The sequence below is a fragment of the Emys orbicularis genome, chromosome 1, assembly GCF_028017835.1.
Source record: "Emys orbicularis isolate rEmyOrb1 chromosome 1, rEmyOrb1.hap1, whole genome shotgun sequence".
In the NCBI taxonomy this organism is placed as follows: Eukaryota; Metazoa; Chordata; order Testudines; family Emydidae; genus Emys; species Emys orbicularis.
Window position 1 is genome coordinate 156,256,423 of NC_088683.1, and position 19,444 is coordinate 156,275,866.

Consider the following 19,444-nt stretch of genomic DNA (forward strand, 5'->3'; position numbering starts at 1 on the left):
TATAGTTTTAACCAGTTTGCCCGATACTGAAGTCAGGCTTATCGGCCTGTAATTGCTGGGGTCACCTCTGAAGCCCTTTTAAAAAATCGGCATCATATTAGCTATCCTCCAGTCATTTGGTATAGAAACTGATTTAAATTATAGGTTACAGATGACAGTTAGTAGTCCTGCAATTTCACATTTGAGTTCCTTCAGAACTCTTGGGTGAATACCATCTGGTTCTGGTGACTTATTACTGTTCAATTTATCGTTTTGTTCCAAAACCTCCTCTAATGACACCTCAATCTGGGACAGTTCCTCAGATTTGTCACCCAAAAAGAATGTCTCAGGTTTGGGAGTCTCCCTCACATCCTCAACCGTGAAGACCAATGCAAAGAATTAATTTAGTTTCTCCACAATGGCCTTATCGTCCTTGAGTGCTCCTTTAGCATCTCGATCATCCAGTGGCCCCAGTGGTTGTTTAGCAGGCTTCCTGTTTCTGATGTACTTAAAACATTTTTTGCTATTACTTTTTGAGTCTTTGGCTAGCTGTTCTTCAAATTCTTTTTTGGCCTTCCTAATTATATTTTTACACTTCATTTGCCAAAGTTTATGCTCCTTTCTATTTTCCTCATTAGGATTTAACTTCCAATTTTTAAAGGATGCCTGTTTGCCTCTCACTGCTTCTTTTACTTTGTTGTTTAGACATGTTGGCTCTTTTTTAGTTCTCTTACTATGTTTTTTAACATGGCTCGGGGGGGAAGGAAGGAGTGGGGAAAGTGACTTAATACTTCTGTGACTCTTTAAAACTAGGGCTGTCAAGTGATTAAAATTAATTGTGATTAATTGCACTTGTAAACAATAATAGAATACCATGTATTTAAAAAAATTTCAATGTTTTCTACATTTTCAAATATATTCATTTCAATTACAACACAGAATACAAAGTGTACAGTGCTCACTTTGTATTTATTTTTGATTACAAGTATTTTCACTGTAAAAAATGAAATAGTATTTTTCAATTCACCTAATACAAGTACTGTAGTGCAATCTCTTTATCATGAAAGTTGAACTTACAAATGTAGAATTATGTACAAAAAAACCTGCACACAAAAACAAAACCATGTCAAACTTTAGAGCCTACAAGTCCACTCAGTCCTACTTCTTGTTCAGCCAATTGCTCAGACAAACAAGTTTGTTTACATTTGCAGGAGATAATGCTGCCCGCTTAATGTTACAATGTCACCTGAAAGTGAGAACAACAGTGCCATGAGAACACCTGTAGCCAGCGTCGCAAGATATTTACTTGCCAGATGCACTAAAGATTCATATGTCCCTTCATGCTTCAACCACCATTCCAGAGGACATGCGTCCATGCTGATTATGGGTTCTGCTTGATAACAATCCAAAGCAGTGCGGACCGACGCATGTTCACTTTCATTATCTGAGTCAGATGCCACCAGCAGAAGGTTGATTTTCTTTTTTGGTGGTTCGGGTTCTGTAGTTTCCGCATCAGAATGTTGCTCTTCTAAGACTTCTGAAAGTATGCACCACACCTCATCTCTCTGATTTTGGAAGGCACTTCAGATTCTTAAACCTTGGGTCGAGTGCTGTAGCTATCTTTGGTAATCTCACATTGGTACCTTCTCTGCGTTTTGTCAAATCTGCTGTGAAAGTGTTCTTAAAATGAACAACATGTGCTGGGTCATCATCCAAGACTGCTATTACAAGGAAAATATGGCAGAATGCGGGTAAAACAGCGGGGGACATACAGTTCTCCCCCAAGGAGTTCAATCTCAAATTTAATTAACGCATTATTTTTTTTAACAAGCATCATCAGCATGGAAGCATGTCCTCTGGAATGGTGGCCGAAGCATGAAGGGGCATATGAATGTTTAGCATATCTGGCATGTAAAGACTTTGCAATGCTGGCTACAAAAGTGCCATGCGAACGTCTCTTCTCACTTTCAGGTGACATTGTAAATAAGAAGCGGGCAGCATTAGCTCCTGTAAATGTAAACAAACTTGTTTGTCTTAGCAATTGGCTGAACAAGAAGGACTGAGTGGACTTGTAGGCTCTGAAGTTTTACATTGTTTTGTTACATGACTGCACTCAAAAACAATCTACATTTGTAAGTTGCAATTTCACGACAAAGAGATTGCATTACAGTACTTGTATGAGGTGAATTGAAAAATACTATTTCTTTTGTTTATCATTTTTGCAGTGCAAATATTTGTAATGAAGATAATATATACTTTGATTTCAATTACAAGACAATACAATATATATGAAAATGTAGAAAAATATCCAAAATATTTAATACATTTCAATTGATATTCTATTATTTAACAGTGCAATTAATTGCGATTAATTTTGAGTTAATCGGGTGAGTTAACTGCGATTAATTGACAGCCCTATTTAAAACCCCTGTAAAACTGAGGCTGGCTCCTTTTATCCTCTTGTTTTTGGCAAAAGCTCAGTGGAAGAAAGGAAGAGTAATGCAATTCACTGAAAAGTACCTAGGCGAGCGATCCATTATCCCCCTACCCCCTTTACAGAGTTACAGGTTCTTCTGTGGCTATATAGAAAAGTCGTTTCTAGCAGTCTCTGAAGAATGGGGATGCCTGCAAGGCCTTCTCAAACTTTCTGTCATTTGTAGGCCACTTACCAGAAGCTGCTGCCTCTGTATTTTCCAAGGTCATTGGAAGAAGAATGTCATTCCTTACCATGCCTTCCTGCAGATATTGGCAATTCAGAAGGGGAGCCAGTAGTACCAGAGCGACAGATCAGGATCAGTGAAAAACCAGGTGCTCCAGATGGTGAGTTGTAATTCAACCTTGAAATGTTGGCACAAAAGTCAAGGAAAACCAGAGAGCATGCACAGAGAATTATGAATCCCATATTTTAGATGGAGTGTACCCAACAGAGAGAATCTTCAGAATGAGATTTTTACCCATGTCCTGCTCAGGCGGTTGCCTGGATTCTACAGCAGTAACTTCTGCTTTCTCCCTTTGTATGTGGGAGGTGATTGGAGGCCTATGCTCGGATTTTCCCCAACGCCATTCATTCTGATGCATTGCACTAGTCTGAGATGCCTGGGAAATCGGCTCTTCTAGTAATTAATGGATAGGGTGGAGGTTGAGGAGGGGCTGGAAACCAACAGTCTCTCTCTTGAAATCCCCTAAGTTCAAGCATTTTTACCACCATCTCTTGAAAGTCTGTTCTGATCGGGGTTAGGTGATGTGGTGGTAACATCCAAACCCTATCTATGATACAGCTTCCAGCATTATCTTAGATGGAGCTGCACCTAGTGGTGAATTACAGATCTGTTTTTTTTGTTCTCCCCTAGAGTAGACAAGGCCAATCCATCTGTTCCAAGGATGCATGTCTGCAGTCACCATGCACTCAGTTTATAGATTTATAGATGCTAAGCCCAGAAGGAGGGCATTATCTAATCTGACTTCTAGTTTAAGAGCTGGAGAGAATACTTTTAGCATTTACAAGGCAAATTTGTGTTTTCAAGGCACTTTATAAACATTGGAGTAACACTGGAAATAGTTCATTGTTATCACTCTACTGGTTGTGGCTGGGGCAAGTGGGATTGATTTGCCCCAGGTCACAGACTTAGGCCTGGTCTACACTGGGGGGGATCGATCTAAGTTACGCAACTTCAGCTGTGTGAATAACGTAGTTGAAGTCAAAGTACTTGGATCGACTTACGGTGGTGTCTTCACTGCGGTGAGTCGACTGCTGCCGCTCCCCCATCGACTGTGCTTGCACCTCTCGCCGAGCTGGAGTACAGGAGTTGACAGGAGAGCACTCGGGGATCGATTTATCGCGTCTAGACTAGACGTGATAAATCGACCCCCGCTGGATCGATCACTGTCCACCGATCCGGCGGGTAGTGAAGACATACCCTAAATCGCTAACAGAGCTAATATTAGGTTTCAGGAGTTCCTTGTTCTTAAGTCCATGCTAAGTTCAATAGAGGTCATTGCTCTATCAAATGGAACCACAGAAAATTTGTGCATCATAACATGGTGTCTTTTTTTTGTGTTGTGGGTGCAGTCACCTTTTGACTTGGTTATGTCTTATTGATGCATTGTCATGAGGCAATATTCCCATGTTCGTTATTGTGGTTCTCTTGTATGTAGTTTGAGCTCTGGCTTCCTTACAGCTTCTTCACCCATGCTTCCATTGCAGATAACTCGGATGAGGAGGGGCTGGAAGCAGATATTTCATTCATTGGTTCCCATGCATTTGCCCGCATGGAGGGAGATGTTGATAAGCAGAGGCGCCTCATCCTTCAGGGACAGTTGTCGGAGGCAGCACTGCAGAAACAGCATCAGAGAAAGTGAGAACATGTTGCCTGTTTCTCTATATGCATGTCTCAGCTAGGTCTGTGACTCTGGGAAAGATCCTTAATGCCCTCTTTCCGTGTCACACAAACTTGCAATCTGTTAGCAGGAAAGCATGGACAAGGCCTAGTTTCATTCTAGATCCCTGGAGTAGCCTCTTGGTGCTAAAATTATGGGACCAGGGGAAGGGTTGGTTTTCATTTTTTGTGGAGTTTTTGTCCCATTGTTTTCATATCTGCAGGACCTAGACCAGGGGTCCCAAACGTTTGAGGGTTACACCCTGCCCCCTTCCCCATGTCCACGTCCCCCGGAGCTGGGGCTGCATCTCGGGAGGAGGGGGGTTAAGGGTGGCTGGGAGTGGGGCCGAGGCCAGGGGCAGAAGCAGAGCCACAGCCGGGCTGTGGTGGGGGTGCCCCACACTTTGGGGACCTCTGATTTAGACACATTGGAGCAGTTGTACTGCCTGTTTACCACTAGATGGCACAGTTCCATCATAGCTTTCAGTAACTGAGCCTAGACTTGTCCTTCTAAGACAGGCACACCTGTTTCAGAACTCATGCCCTTTTGAATCCTGGGCACCTAATAAACCCCTTTTCCTCCTATGCTTTTGAAGTTGGAGGGAAGAGAGAATTTTGAGTTGCTGCTTATTTTTTCAGCTGAATTGTATTTTTTCCCTGCTCTTTGCATATCAGAGGCAGGTTTAACTTCCTCCTAGGGAGCCAGTCCTGTGATATGATTCTCATATTTTGAGCATGAGGCATGATTTTGTGTTTGTTGAAGCACTGACTTGTTGCAACTGAAATGCAATACCATTGCACTTGTGTGTGAGGGCTAGAAAAGAGAACCAATTAAGTGTATATTTATTGTCCCAAGCAAAGTAACCAACAGTATAACTAGACAACAGTCAATATTCCTTTTTTTCAAACACTCCCCATTGAAGCACTTCAGAAGCAGCTTCCTTACTCAAAAGATTGCAACGTTGACTGCTCTATAACACTAAGCGTAGCAGATCCAGCTCCTCCGATTTTTTCCAGGCTGATCTTCATGCTTTCTAACACAGATGAAAGAGAGAGACAGCTCTGACCCCATGTGTGTGTTTGACTTTTCTAGTTACAATCGCTGGCTGTGTCAGGCAAGAGCTGAAGACCTGTCCGACGTTGCTTCTCTCAAAGCCTTGTATCAGACAGGTGAGTTCAAGATCCCAAAGGCTGTTTCTTATAGACTCACCAGTAGGAAATGGAATGGCCATTTCCACCTTTGTCTGAAGGAAGGCTCATGGGATGAAGCCTGAGCAAGTGTTTTAATCTAATGGCAGATTAAAACGTCTGTCCTACTTCAGTGCCAGGCAGGCCACAGCCAAGCAAAACTTCTGGCATATGAAAACTAGAATGAGATGTGATGAACTGGGACCATAAGTAGAGCCCTAAAAATCTGTGGATATCTGGGGACCATGTTTGCGGATTGGATGCAGATACAAATTTTGTATCCACACAGGGCTCGAACCATAAGTAATTTGACATCTGTCATAGAAAATCCGCATCTACAAATTCAAGTGGGTTCCTAAATGTAAAGATCTCTAAAGCCGAGCTCAAGGGCTGGCATCTGCTGTGTTTATTGGGGTATTATTAATTGAGAGGGAAAATATGAGGGCTTAATATAAAAAATATAAGGTGGGTAAAGAGCTAGCTGAAGTGGAGAAGGCAACAGGTTATGCTGAAATGAGAACTATCAGTCTGGAGGGAAGTTACTAGTGAAGAGCCTCAAGGTTTGTCTTGGGACCAGTCTTCATTACTATTTTCATTAGTGACCTTGGCACAAAAGGTAGGAATGTGTTAATGAAGTTTGCTGATGACAATGTTGGAAGGTCTCCTCAATGCAGAGGAGGATTGGAGTATTATACAGGAAGAATTGGATGATCTTGAGGACCAGAGCAATAGAAATGGGATGAAATTTAATACTACGAAGTGCAAGGTCATGCACTGAGGGACCAATAAGAATTTCTGCTATAAGAGGGAGTTGAGATGACAGGTTCAGTGACTGAATGTTATTGTTAGGGGACAGGAAGCAATAATTCCCTGTTAGTATTTGGCAGGGATGTGGCAGATGAAATATAATTATTACACTTTTCAAAGTACAGGAACATTCTTGCTAGCAGCATTATTAGAGGTTTCGAATCTGTACAGTCACTGGCTTAAGTCAGTTATGTCTCACATACCAGATATTTAACCTGTAAAACTCCTTTAAAAGGTCCTCTCCATCTATAGCTACAAAGTGTACTCTTCTTACCAAAAAAAAAAAAAAAAAACAGACCTAGTAGCTACTGATTAAAATAACTTTCTAAATTATTTTACAATGTGCTTATATTTACACACAGGCAAGATGGCATTTGATTTCCCCCACCCTACTCTGGTTTTATAACTCTTCTTCCCCATTTATATATAAACATCATGAAAATCCCATCAAGGAAATCTACAATGTATTCAGCTACCTGTGGGGGGCGGGAGTGTATATTACACCTTTCAAGGAATTAACAATACCATATTTCACATTGTAAACATACTATCTAAATTAAGCAACTGTAGCTAAGTCGCTCATGTCTGCGTCAATAAGAACTTAAATATAAGAAGCCCCTTTATGCTAATGTGATTGCAGTTGTTTGAGGGTGTGGTACCTGTTATAGATTACATGTCCAGAACAACACACCCTTTTGGTAGTGATAAAGCTGAAAGTGTAGCCTTATAAACAATATATAGGTAGGTGCTATGTCAGTAAATTGCTGGAACCTCCAGGGTTATTGATTGCAGCCTCCATCTTCAAGGAGTACAACTCTGTATTAACAACTACCATTTCCAGGTGCAAGGCATCCTTCTGTTTAGATCAAAATGAGTACTATGTAATGGGAGCAGTAGTCTCTGCACTCTTCATCTCCTGTTAAGAATGCTAGTTAATGACATTGTAGAATGCTTGTAGTTAGCTGCCCCTGATTTACAGGGAGACTTTCAAAAACTCAGACTACTTTATGAATGTTATTCAAAGATAAAAGTTTGTGGTTCTCATTTTATTCTGTAGGTATGGATAATTGTGGTCGCACAGTGATGGTGGTAGTTGGAAGGAATATTCCTGTAACTCTGATAGACATGGAAAAGGTAAAATCTTCATATAAAATTATAGAGCTGTGGCAGTGATTCTTTAGTTAAGGTTGAAAGGCAGTTTCTATTAAGTACAACTATCTCGTCCTGTACCCTCAGCACTAACTTTAGCAGGATATCTCTAGAGGGGTGTGTCTATGCAGAAATCTTCCTACACAGCAGATTATGTACAAACTGCTTGCATAGATACTTTAACATGAAAATATATCCTATCTAAAACTTTGTATATGAAGATTTTCTGGTAGAAATTTTTCTAGGGAAGTGACTAGATTCTCTTCAGGGAAGCATTGGCGCCTGGCGTTGGCCACTGTCGGAAGACAGGATACTGGGCTAGATGTACCATTGGTCTGACCCAGTATGGCTGTTCTTTAGCAGGGTAGTGTAGGGACCCCTCTTTCCTTCCAAAGAGATGTAAAGGTGCTTCTGTAGCTGGAGACTCTAAAGAAGTGAGGTGAAATGAGCAAACTTGTTTCTTGCACATGCAAAATGCCTGGGATCCTGACAAAGTATGTGGAGGTTAGGGACATGGAGCAGAGTAAAGGTTGGCTGTAGATATCTCCAGATAATATTTTTGAGCCAGTGTTTAAGACTTCAGTGTTGCATCATGTTTTTGTAATTGAAATATAATATCAGCTTGTCTTAAGGCTTTTAGTCTGAATAATATTAGTGTTAGAAGGAAATCTGTTAGCATAGAATGGGACTGTGACAGATTTTTCTGCTGAAAATATAAATGTCTCCCCACCTCAGGCACTCTTGTACTTCATCCATGTCATGGACCATATTGCAGTGAAGGAGTATGTCATAGTATACTTCCACACGCTCACTAGTGATTACAATCACCTGGACTCCGACTTCCTGAAGAAATTATATGATGTCGTCGACATCAAGTGAGTGTCATGAGTAGGAAGAGAAACCCTTCTCCTCCACTCCTCTCCCCATACAGGCCTTTAAGACAGACCTTTTATCCAGCTTGCGTCCATAGCTAAGGGATTGCTGGGAAGAATTTCACAGGGGCCAATAGACCCAGGTGTCTAACAAAACCAGTAGAGATTAGGCCTGTTTCCTTTCCTGCTCTGAATCAAACCATTTAAACAACTTTCTAGGCATTTCTGTAATGCTTTTTGTAACTTGTGAGTGCCTCAGTTCAACAGGAGATTAATTCTAGTTCTTGCATGCTTGTGTCATATAGTGGTCTCTGCAATCTCTGCCTGTGGCATATCGATCAATAATGAAGGCAGGCGTGTTATGTGAGCTCATTCCATCTGCCTCTAAAGTTGTGTTTCCAAAAGACAGTATTGTCTACTGGGGTGCTCCATCCATTTTGCTGGAGGAGACATATAGACAGCACTAACAGGTGTAACTAATGTGTAACCCTCTTTGGACTGGAGGATATGATAGGATTTATCTAGAGATGCAGGGAAACTTTTCGCTTCCTTTGCCTCGCTTATTCTTAGGGCAGCTGCCCTTTGACCTGGATTTGAATGTTGTGGGTCAGGGTTAGCACCACAAGCACTTGTGCACAAGTGGGCAAATGTCTGCAAACATGTTAAGCTGTGTTTTTGGCTGAATTTAATAGGATGAGCTCATTACTTTATTATTTTGGGTTTTTTTTAACAAGTGTCATTTTCTTCTTTAAACCAGGTACAAGAGAAATTTGAAGGCAGTGTACTTCGTCCACCCAACATTTCGCTCAAAGGTGAAGTATACTGTACCAAAGGCCAAGAATGCAGACTTCTGAAATAAAATAGGGCATAAAATTGTAGTATAAGGGGAGAAGTCATGAGAAAGAGAGAGACTTTAAAACACTAGGCTACGGCTGCTAGATTAGTGTTTTCCAAGAGCTAGTTCACATTTGGGTACTGTTATTTCTGGCTTATGTGGCTGGTACACTAGCCTTTCCCTTCCTACCTTAATGATGAGCCTCTGTGCTTGGCCCCTGTGCACCATTACTGCTCACTTCCCATTTTACTTTGTGTGCTCTGACCTGCAGTGACGCTTCATCTCTCAGGTTGCTATTAACCCACGTTGCATTGCTGGTCATTGCATACGAATGAACAATGACACAGAGCCTCATTATTAAGGTACTGAATGGAGGCAGACGTTAGCTGTTATAGCAGAGGTCCTACTTTGATAAACTGGAATAGTTGTCTTGAAAGGCTGAGAATGAAGCTGATCAGTGTTACAAGTGGTTGGGGTACATGTCTGTGGGGTGTCCTCTAACAAAATTAAAGCTTTGAGACCACATTTAATTCAAAGAAAAGAGGCATTAGTCCTTTCTCCTGCTCTCTGGCTTAAAATGTGACATTCAGCTATGTGAACCCAGAAACCTGAATCTTTTTCTCTTTGTGGTTTACCACATGGGCATTTTTTACTCCCAAGGACAATTATGGTACAAAAGCAGCGTCAGTGCAGGCTTCACACACATGCACCTCATTGCCAGTGTGCCTCAAACCTGATCTGATGTGGGTATTCAAGAGGCAGAGGGAGAAAACTTGATTTCCATGCCATTATTTGACCTCCGCTGAGACTGCCTGCCTCCCCTCTTGTTGGCCTTAGGTCAGCCCAGGAGCACACAGCACAGCTGATAGAGACCTAACAATTAATTTCACATAGGCCACCAAATAGCCTTCATATTTGCTTGCCTGGGTCAGATTCAAACCCATTAACCTGTAGATGAGTCTCCCACTGTCTGTGTCCTGATCTTTTCCAAGAAACTGAGTAGCAGTGATGAGCTAGCAATGGGCTCAGTCAGGATCCTAGATTGTAATATAAAATAATAAAGTGGAAAAGGGAAGAAGAATTCCTTTTGGGGAGGCCTAAGCAAGGCTTCAACATTTTATTTCTTGTGGATTTTTCTAACCTCTTCAAAAGGACGTGTTACTGCTTTGCTCTTTGGTCTCTAGAGGCGACCAGAAGGTGGTGCTGCTTCTCTTCCTTTGTCTCAACTGTGGATCAAAACAGTAATCAGGGCATTATGCTTGGAAGACCCCAAAGTGGCAGCAGTGGCCCTAACTAACATCTTACATGCTGGCACTTTCGAATTAGATGTCAGACTAAGGGCCTGACCTGCCATCTTCATTAGAGAGCCTTTGTCACTTTATGTAAGATAGGAGCAAGAGTAGGAGTATGGTCCCCAAGGTCCAGGCCAGATTCCATCGCAAATGTTTTTTATGCTGCTTGGGTTCCTCCCTGCAATTTCAATAAGATGAAACATGGTAGAGGAATGTAGGTGATTGTTCTGAGGTTATGAGTTGGGCAAACAACTGTGGTGGTTCCTTGATTTCATTTTATTAATACCACCACCATTTATATAGTTCTTTACACTTGTCAAGTACTGTACTAGAATTAACTTATTAATTCCATACCAGTGTAGCCATCAGCCCTTCTCTTCCCTCATCCATTTGGGTAGTTGTCCATCCCAAAGAACAGCTTTTTGAAATAGCCTCCCTTCTGTACCACAAATTGCATGTATAGTCAGCCTTCTGATCATCACTTAGTGAACATTCTGAAACCTCTAAGGTTTTGTAGTGTTGTGTTTTTCCTTACTTGGGTAACACAAAGCGTATTGGGCCAATGGCGATGCCTGCTGACCAGAAGATTGTGGTAGGTGGTTAATTCCAGAGCTTGTGCTAATTAATGGTTTAGTTTGTGAATCCTGAAGAGGTTGCCATTTCCTACAACAGTCAAGACAGCACTCAGATATTCAGCTGATAAGAACAGTATGAACATTTAGATTTAGGGTTTATAGCAGACATGGTCAGTCTATGGCCTACGAGTGCCCTGTCTTTTAATATGAAGATGTGCTCAGAGCAGACTATGTCCCAGTATGCATTGTCCCATCTTGATCCCATCAGCATTCCAGTCAGATTAAGTTGCAGCATTGCATGTTTGGACCTGTAGTCCCTGCGTCCCTGACATCTATGTTAAAAATAAAACTGGCTGACTAATCTGCTCATTTTATGATAGGTGGGGCTGATAGTGCTGCCTCCTATTAAGGTTGCCTGATACTTCCCTTTTAAAAACCCCTGTTTCCAGTTGTTTATAACTTTGCCAAACTTAAATCATTTGGGATGAAATTTTCCATGCCCAGTGTCTGCCTCATGACTTGTTCGGTTTTTTGTTTGGCTTGTTGGTTTTGGGGTTTGTTTGGTTTTGTTTTTTTAATTTCACCCAAAATGGTTCAACTGTTTGAGAATGAGGTTTGAAAAATCCATTGTTTTGCCCATATTTAAAACTTCTGGTTACCTTTTCTTTTAAAAGTTCTGGCAACTTTATGCTTTGGAACAGGGATTGAAATTGAGCAGGGACGTGCCTTTGCTGTCCCTGTGAAAATTTGGCCACATAGGCCTTTGAAAAAGTGAAGTTCCACATGCTCAGTAGAGACTAGTTAGATTTTTAGCAGCTAAATTCCCTAAAGTGTCTGTCCACACTGGGCATGCTCCCTGCAGTTGCAGCTCTGGGCTACAGCAGGCCATTCTGGTTCCAGGCATCTAAACAGAGAGCCATGATTCTGTTTCCTGTGCTTTCAATGAGCCTTGCTGGGCCTAAGCCACATGGAGGAAGAGGCTGCCTGAATCAAATGCAGGGGGAACCAGAACTGGACTGGTGCAAGTAGATAGGGACAAGAAGCCTAAGCGCAGGGAGGTGGAGACTGGGACTGGCAGCCTGGAAGAGAAGCAGGAGAGGAGACGCAGTGACTGACTGGGCAAGGAGACAGACTGGGACTAAGAACTAGTGAGGCAGAGGAAGGAGGTGAGTGCAAAGGGGAAACAGATCTGATGACAATGTGTGGTGCAGAGGGAAAACTGGGATTGGCTGGGCAAAGAGACTTGGCCAAAGAATCAGTGGTGAGGGAGAGGGATGCTGAGATTGGATGAGGAGTTTGGGGACAGCAGATTGGGGCTGGGAGCCACAGTGGGTGGTGGGTTGAGTGGAGGCCAGGGTTGTGGGGATAAAACAGATGAAGTGCTTTTTGGGTGGGGGAGTTGGGAATGGTGGGGCAAAGGAAACCGAGGACAAGGAGTTAAGGGGTTGGTGACACTGGGACTGAAATGTAGAGTCCAGAGGGGTGAGACTAAGATTCGTTGGGGCAAGGAGACTGGAACTGATATGAGTAGCCTGAGGTGAAGAAAACAAGACTGGGATGAAGAACCAGGGGGTGGCAAAGAGGCAGGACTGAGATAAATTGGAGGGAATAGGGCAAAAGGGGTCATGCTTCAGGTCAACAGGCAGAGGGATCTGTGACCTTGCAGGGGTTCTCAACCTTTTTCTTTCTGAGGCCCCAGCCAACATGGTATAAAAAATTCCCTGGCCCAGCTGTGCCACAACAACTGGCCGGCGTTAGGGGTAGCAAGCAGGGCAATTGTCTGGGGCCCCATGCCACAAGGGGTACTGCAAAGCTAAGTTGTTCAGGCTTTGGCTTTAGCCCTGGGTGGTGGGGCTCAGGGCTCTGGGCTGCAGTCTCGCACAGCGGGGCTTTGCCTTTCTGCCTTGGGCACTAGCGACTCTAACACTGGCCATGCTTGGCAGACCCCCCGAAACTTGCTCGCAGCCTCCCAGGGGGCCCCAGATCCCTAGTTGAGAACCACTATATTACAGCACACTTCCTGCCCAAGCCTGTAATGGAACACAAGATCTGTGAGTCTCACCATTACTCTGTCATGTATGAACTCTCCAGGCAGTGTCTCATTCCCCTTCTAGTGCTGGTCCTACTATTGCTACAAGTTGCTCTATTAGGTCAAGTGGCAGAACTCTGAGCAGTGCATGTAAAGGGTGCAACCTGCTGATAAACCATGTCAGTGTCAGTATGGTTCCACATCATGGAATTCAATTTTTTCAGATTGCTTTTTTAAAAAAACTAGAAAATTACACACACAAAAAAACCTATTAAAAGTCCATTATTAAGGTTGCTAAGTCAAGTACTTAAAAGTTAGGAAATCCTCCTGTGCATATGCATTATGCCGTGTTTAATTACGTGATCACATACTATTTTTCCCACAGGACCCCTGCCTCAATCACTACACAGGATGGACCTGCTCTAGGGATGAATCAGAGTTGTGTAGTAAAGGAGGCTGTTGTCTGTAGGACTTCTGCCATGAGGCAGAAGTTGGAAGATATGTACTATTAGTAGTACCAGGAAGGATGGGTGTAGACCTGCCCCCACCTCCTCAGCTAAGGGAGTGGAACCATTGAGTCCAGGCTACTAGTGATTTATGAGAACAATGAAAAAGGAAAAACAGGATCGGGAAAGGGGTCAAAAATCCAGGGGGGGCACCGAACAGTGTGTCCTAGACAGCATGCACTGCTCCTCAAAGGCATGTAAGGAGTCACTGGACACCACCCAGAGGAAAACTGCTTGGAGGCATGATTGGATAAAGGAACAGAAATAGACCCCACTGCCGCAGAGCGCCCCCTCCCATTCAGCTTCCTCCTCCTCCTGGATAGATGGCTGGCCATCTTGGCCAGCACCAGGAGAAGGTTGCCAAGGCGGTCTCGTGACTTTGTAGCACAGTGTGGTAGACTGTTGTCAAGGAAGTGAATGTTGTGGTGGCCTGTAATCCTCTTTCCCTTTCAGAGCTATCGGAATTTACTTGTAGAACAAAAAAAAAAATCTAGAGGTTCCAAGTGGAGAGAGCCCTGCACAGATCTTGCTTGTGAAGTAAATAAAAGCCTGCCCAAATCTTTAGGTTTCTTGTCAGAGACTGCAGCAGAGTTCTGACATAGCTACAAGCAAGAAGAACATACTGGGGATTAGCATGCAGAGAAAAAAGCCACGTGTCCTCCTTTGCTTCAAATTCCAGAATGCAGTTGTGCTACTTTAGGGGCCTTTCAGCCAGAGTAAGATTTACCAGGTCAGCCTCCTAGACTCACTTAACTCTTAGGGCTGGTCTACACTGGGGGGGGGGGGGGATCGATCCAAGATACGCAACTTCAGCTACGCAAATAGCGTAGCTGAAGTTGAAGTATCTTGGATCGAATTACCTGGGGTCCACACGGCGCGGGATCGACGGCCACGGCTCCCCCGTCGACTGCGCTACCGCCGCTCGCTCTGGTGGAGTTCCGGAGTCGACGGTGAGCGCGTTCGGGGATCGATATATTGCGTCTTAACGAGACACGATATATCGATCCCGGATAAATCGATTGCTACCCGCCGAAACGGCGGGTAGTGAAGACGTACCCTTAGAGTGAAACGTGTACTCTCGTAACCTGAGACCCAGTAACTTGTATTTCTCAAATGCCTTCCATCTGATAGAGCTTTGCAGACTCACCAAACTAAAGTACAAACAGAAATCACTTAGCTACCCCTGGGATGGAATACAGCAACACACAACAATTGTGGACAAGAAGTGGGAAATGCTGTATAAAAGTGAAACTGCAGAGGAAATATAGGGAGGTAAAATGGAATTAAACAAAGATGGAATTTGAGCAAACTAGTATTCTAAGGCAGGGTTTCTCAACAATTGGATCACAAACCCCAAAGGAGGGGGCACAAAAGACAATCCAGGGCCCCAAGGCAGTGAAAGTTTTGTTACAATCTAAAAGAGAAAATCTCACTCCCTTGCTCCCTTACCTATAAAGGTCAAATTATTCTCAGTCAACCTCTCAAATCTCACACACAGTAATAATAAATAATAATTGTGAAGTTCTTTGAGATCTACAGATGAAAAGTGCCATATAAAGAATTAGTTGATATTATTATATAGACTTATTGTTATCATTGGCACTCTCTAGTAAATGTGAGACAGTAGTGACAATTTTCGCTTTGAATAAGGGGCCACCAGCCAGAAAAGATTGAGAAACATTGCTGTAAGGAAAAAATGTTGTGGGATCTTTAATGATAATCAGAGCCTCAGTTTTGCAGGTCATGCAAAAGACAATACCTCCAGCAGCACTGTCCCCACAACGTCGTGCAGAGGTTTTCAATCTGTACTGACTTGGAGGGAAAATACCCCCTATTGAATTACCAGTCCGACACCACTTCTTACAGGAGTAAAGTCGGGTCTGATGCCATTTGAGCAGATGTAGTGTATAGGAAAGAGGGAAACAAATACGCAGAACAGAGAGGATGTATCTATCAGTGGGGTCTTGGGACAACTGAAGGTCACTTTTTTTCTAAATTGCCCTAGGAAAACTGGTGCTAACAGACATTAAAACCAAGGCAAGGAAAGAGATTGATCTGACTAATCTGGAAGTGCAGAGTTTTGGAAATAGCAGAATGGGAAGGAGTAAATAGACACCAATTCCGTGCAGCAATACGGGGGTGTAGAATTAAGAAAAATGTCAGTCTGGAGTTTGAAGCACTATTCTGTAGTGCAAGTAACAGCTTGCTAGACTAGCAATTGAGATGGAGTATTCTTTATTGTTGTGTGCTCACAGTTACAATGCTGAAACTTGATTGGTTTATACGAGTACGGAATAATATGTTGAACTTGAAGACTCAGAAATGGCATTGGTTTAATTCTTTTTTTTTTCTGTTTAGGTCTCAACGTGGTTTTTCACAACCTTTACCGTCTCAGGGCTAAAGGACAAAATCCACTATGTGGAAAACCTTCAGCAATTATTCACAGCCATACCCCCAGAACAGATTGACTTCCCCCCTTTTGTCCTTGAATATGATGCCAGGGTAAGTGGCTTCAGGTTATAAGCATCTGTTTATGCTCCCAAGTGCAGTTGTTGAGTATCTTACTGCTTTGAGAAGGAGACTGGAACAAGTCATCTTCACCCTCTTAAAAGGAAGTCTAGATGGATTGCTGGGAAGACTAATAGCTCTTTTTGAACTTCATAGAAACAGTCAGTTGTCCCATGTTAGTCTTTTCTACGTCAATCTCTGAGGAGAGGGTTTGGCCCAGAAATGGCCCTTTATTCCAGTAGAGGCTTCTCTTATATTTTTGTGTATAAATTAGGGACACCACTCTTTGCCTAGCCAAGGACCACACCAAGTTTGTATTAAATGAAGACGATTGTAGCCAACCTAATCAGTAACCTAGATGGAGATGCAGCATTCAGTACTCCACATTGATCAGAGCAGCCTGGATTGCAGACCTGTAGTCCTCATGGGCCCACACCTCCATAATGAAGATTAGGGTCGTTGTGGTCTGCTTTTCTTGGGGAAGAGCAGTCTCTTTGATGAAGCAGATTGTGTCCATTAACTTGAATGCAGAGGTATGGCTGGTCTGTCTCTTCTTGAATCCTAGGTGCCCTACAGAATCAGATTTTAGAAGTATTCACCTCTCTTATTCTCTCTGCTTGCTTCTCTCCCTCACCTTGCTTATCTCCTGACGGCCTCACTAAGCTTTTTTGAGTAGCTATATGGTGCTATTAACAGTTTTCTGTAACATTCTGAGTGGTTCACTAACCGAAAACCTGATGCACAGAGGACTATTGCTGTCTGCCATCCCACTGCTGTTGGAGCTGCTTTGTGTTGTCTTGTATTGTTTCATGGCCATCAAACTTTGTTTCCTCTTCCCAGCCCCAGATTAACACATATACCAGGGGTGGGCAAACTACAGCCCGTGGGCTGGATCCGGCCCGCAAGCCGTTTTAAGCCGGTCCACGAGCCACACCACACGGCTCGGCCCCGCTCCAGCTGGGGCGCTGGGTCAGGGGCCGGACCACGTGGCTTGGCCCCTCTCGGGCTCCTACACGCTCCAATGGGAGCTGCAGGGGCGGTGCCTGCAGATGGGGCAGTGTGCAGAGCCGCCTGTCCATGCCTCCACATAGGTGCCAGAGCAGGGACATGCCACTGCTTCCAGGAGCCGCTTGAGGTAAGCACCGCTCGGAGCTTGCACCCCCTAAGCCTCTCCCCAGGCCCCAGCCCTGATCCCTCTCCTGCTCTTCAAACCCCTTGATCCCAGCCCAGAGCACCCTTCTGCACCCCAAACCTCTCATCCTCAGCCCCACCCCAAAGCCCACACCTCCAGCCGGAACCTGCACCCCTTCCCATACCCCAGCCCTGATCCCCCTTCCGCCCTCTGAACCCCTCGTTCCCAGCCCAGAGCACCCTTCTACGCCCCAAACTCCTCATCTCCAACCCCACCCCAGAGCCCACACCCCCTCCCGCACCCCAACCCCAATTTTGTGAGCATTCATGGCCCGCCATACAATTTCTATTCCCCGATGTGGCCCTCGGGCCAAAAATTTTGCCCACCCCTGACATACACACATTAGGGAAAGGGAGTGGAGAGGAGGAACAGCTCTTGGCTGTCTTAGTCCTTTCGTCCTCCTGGACTTCTCCCCCAAAGTGCCGGACAAATATGACTCAGTGTCATTCTGACCCAAATTTGCCCTCTCTTTAAATACAGAGGAACAGACACTGCATGTCTCTGCAGGCAGTGTGCCATCTTGAGCTGACCTACTGGCCACATTTGATGCTGGCATTTGCAGTCTCGACAGGCCACGGCTTTGGTTTTAGGCTAAAGCAGCTGTGATCTGCTGTGTTCAAATCAGGAGCAAGCAACTTCCAGGCTCCCAGCAAGTTGCCAATGCCATTCTCAGCGGGGTGAAGTTTGGATGCTACTATACTAGGATATAAGAGGGGTGGTCAAGAATGTTTGTTTAATTATGCCTCCTTTTCATCCCTCAGTTGCATGCACTTGAGAGTTGGAAACACATTTAGTTAACTTCTCATTCCTTTATCACAGGAAAATGGGCCTTACTATTCTTCTTACCCCTCATCCCCTGACCTGTGATCTGCAATACTGCTGGTTTCCCATGGAGCCGATGACCTGATGCCTGCCGATCCCATGTGCATTTGTCCATGTACAGAATTCAGAGAAAGGGTTTTGCCCCCAGCTCTCTGATATTTTTTTACTGATGAGATATTTTCAAGCACACAAGCAATCGGAGAACTTTATGCCACTGTGAACTGTACTACTATTTCAGATCTATTTATCCAAAGGAAAAGTTGATTTCAGGATCACTTGGTGGATTTTATTTTCTTCTTCTTTTGGAAGGTATTGAGTTTTATGCCTGAATCGACTTTTTTTGCTCTCCCGGAAAACCATCAGAGATACTTTAATCATGTTTTTACTTAATATTGCCTGGTTCCAGCTCCATTTAGAATACCTAGTTTTACAAATGATATACAGCACCAGCCTGATACTGTTGCTCATCTTATGGTCTATGCTTCAGTTCCAATTATTTTCCCCTTCTGTTAGTGCTGATTGTTCTAGTGATGACCTTGCACAAGTAGCTGGAATCAGGAATATATCAGTCGCGGAGTGAGCAAAGCACTATGCCAAGCGAACTCTGTGGCGGTGTTTAGTACCAGAAATGCTCTAGTCCCTGTTTGTTTTCCCTGGAAGATGTGATAAGTTGGGATGCCATTGCTCTCCCATTAAGAATAAAATTGAAAAATATGTCTGCATCTCTCCTGTAATTCAAGGTAGTTGTGGTCTCTCATCTTTCAAACAGACAGATGCGTAAATGTTGTAAATGAATGCCATCTGCTTGACATTGCAGCCAGCACCCTAATTACTCTTGTATGTATTAAAAGATTCAGTGATGCAGCTTCTATTTTCTTGAAAATAATCAAGCTCTGGGAAGAGACTCTACACTCCCTCTCCCAGTGTAACAGGGACACTATCAACTAGCTCTGAGAGCTCTGGCAAGTAAAGCTTTAAACGTTGACTTCCCAGGGGTGTAAGATTGCAGTCCAGCATAGCGCGCACAATCCATGAAACATTTACAGAAGTGGGGGGAGATGCTGTCTCATTAAATACATCTGCAATGGCACCTTCCAAATCACTGCACACCGTGACAGAGTCCCTGCTGGACATAGTTTGTGCACAAAAATTTGTTTTGGGAGACTGTGTTGTTCTCTATTCCCTTTTAAGTACCTTCCTTGCACCAGTGAATAGAGGAAAGAAGCCTAATTGTAACTGTTCCCAGGCAAAAACCATTTTGTATATTAAAAACAGATTCCTCTTCCTGTCTTTTTGGACCCTCTGTCCTTTCAA

General features: G+C 43.6%; 1 protein-coding gene across 3 annotated transcripts in view; it reads left to right on the forward strand.

Annotated features, from left to right (window-relative positions):
- Positions 1-18,991, forward strand: part of GDAP2 (ganglioside induced differentiation associated protein 2) — a 41,177-nt gene extending 22,186 nt beyond the window's left edge. For all 3 annotated transcript variants that reach the window (XM_065404238.1, XM_065404230.1, XM_065404245.1), the window contains 8 exons: positions 2,640-2,799; positions 4,184-4,334; positions 5,449-5,525; positions 7,408-7,484; positions 8,235-8,374; positions 9,129-9,183; positions 15,967-16,110; positions 18,128-18,991. In XM_065404238.1, coding sequence (XP_065260310.1) covers positions 2,640-2,799; positions 4,184-4,334; positions 5,449-5,525; positions 7,408-7,484; positions 8,235-8,374; positions 9,129-9,183; positions 15,967-16,110; positions 18,128-18,175 — 852 coding nt within the window. In that variant the 3' untranslated portion in view covers positions 18,176-18,991. The remainder of the gene's footprint in view (positions 1-2,639; positions 2,800-4,183; positions 4,335-5,448; positions 5,526-7,407; positions 7,485-8,234; positions 8,375-9,128; positions 9,184-15,966; positions 16,111-18,127) is intronic.
- The last annotated feature ends 453 nt before the right edge of the window (positions 18,992-19,444 follow it).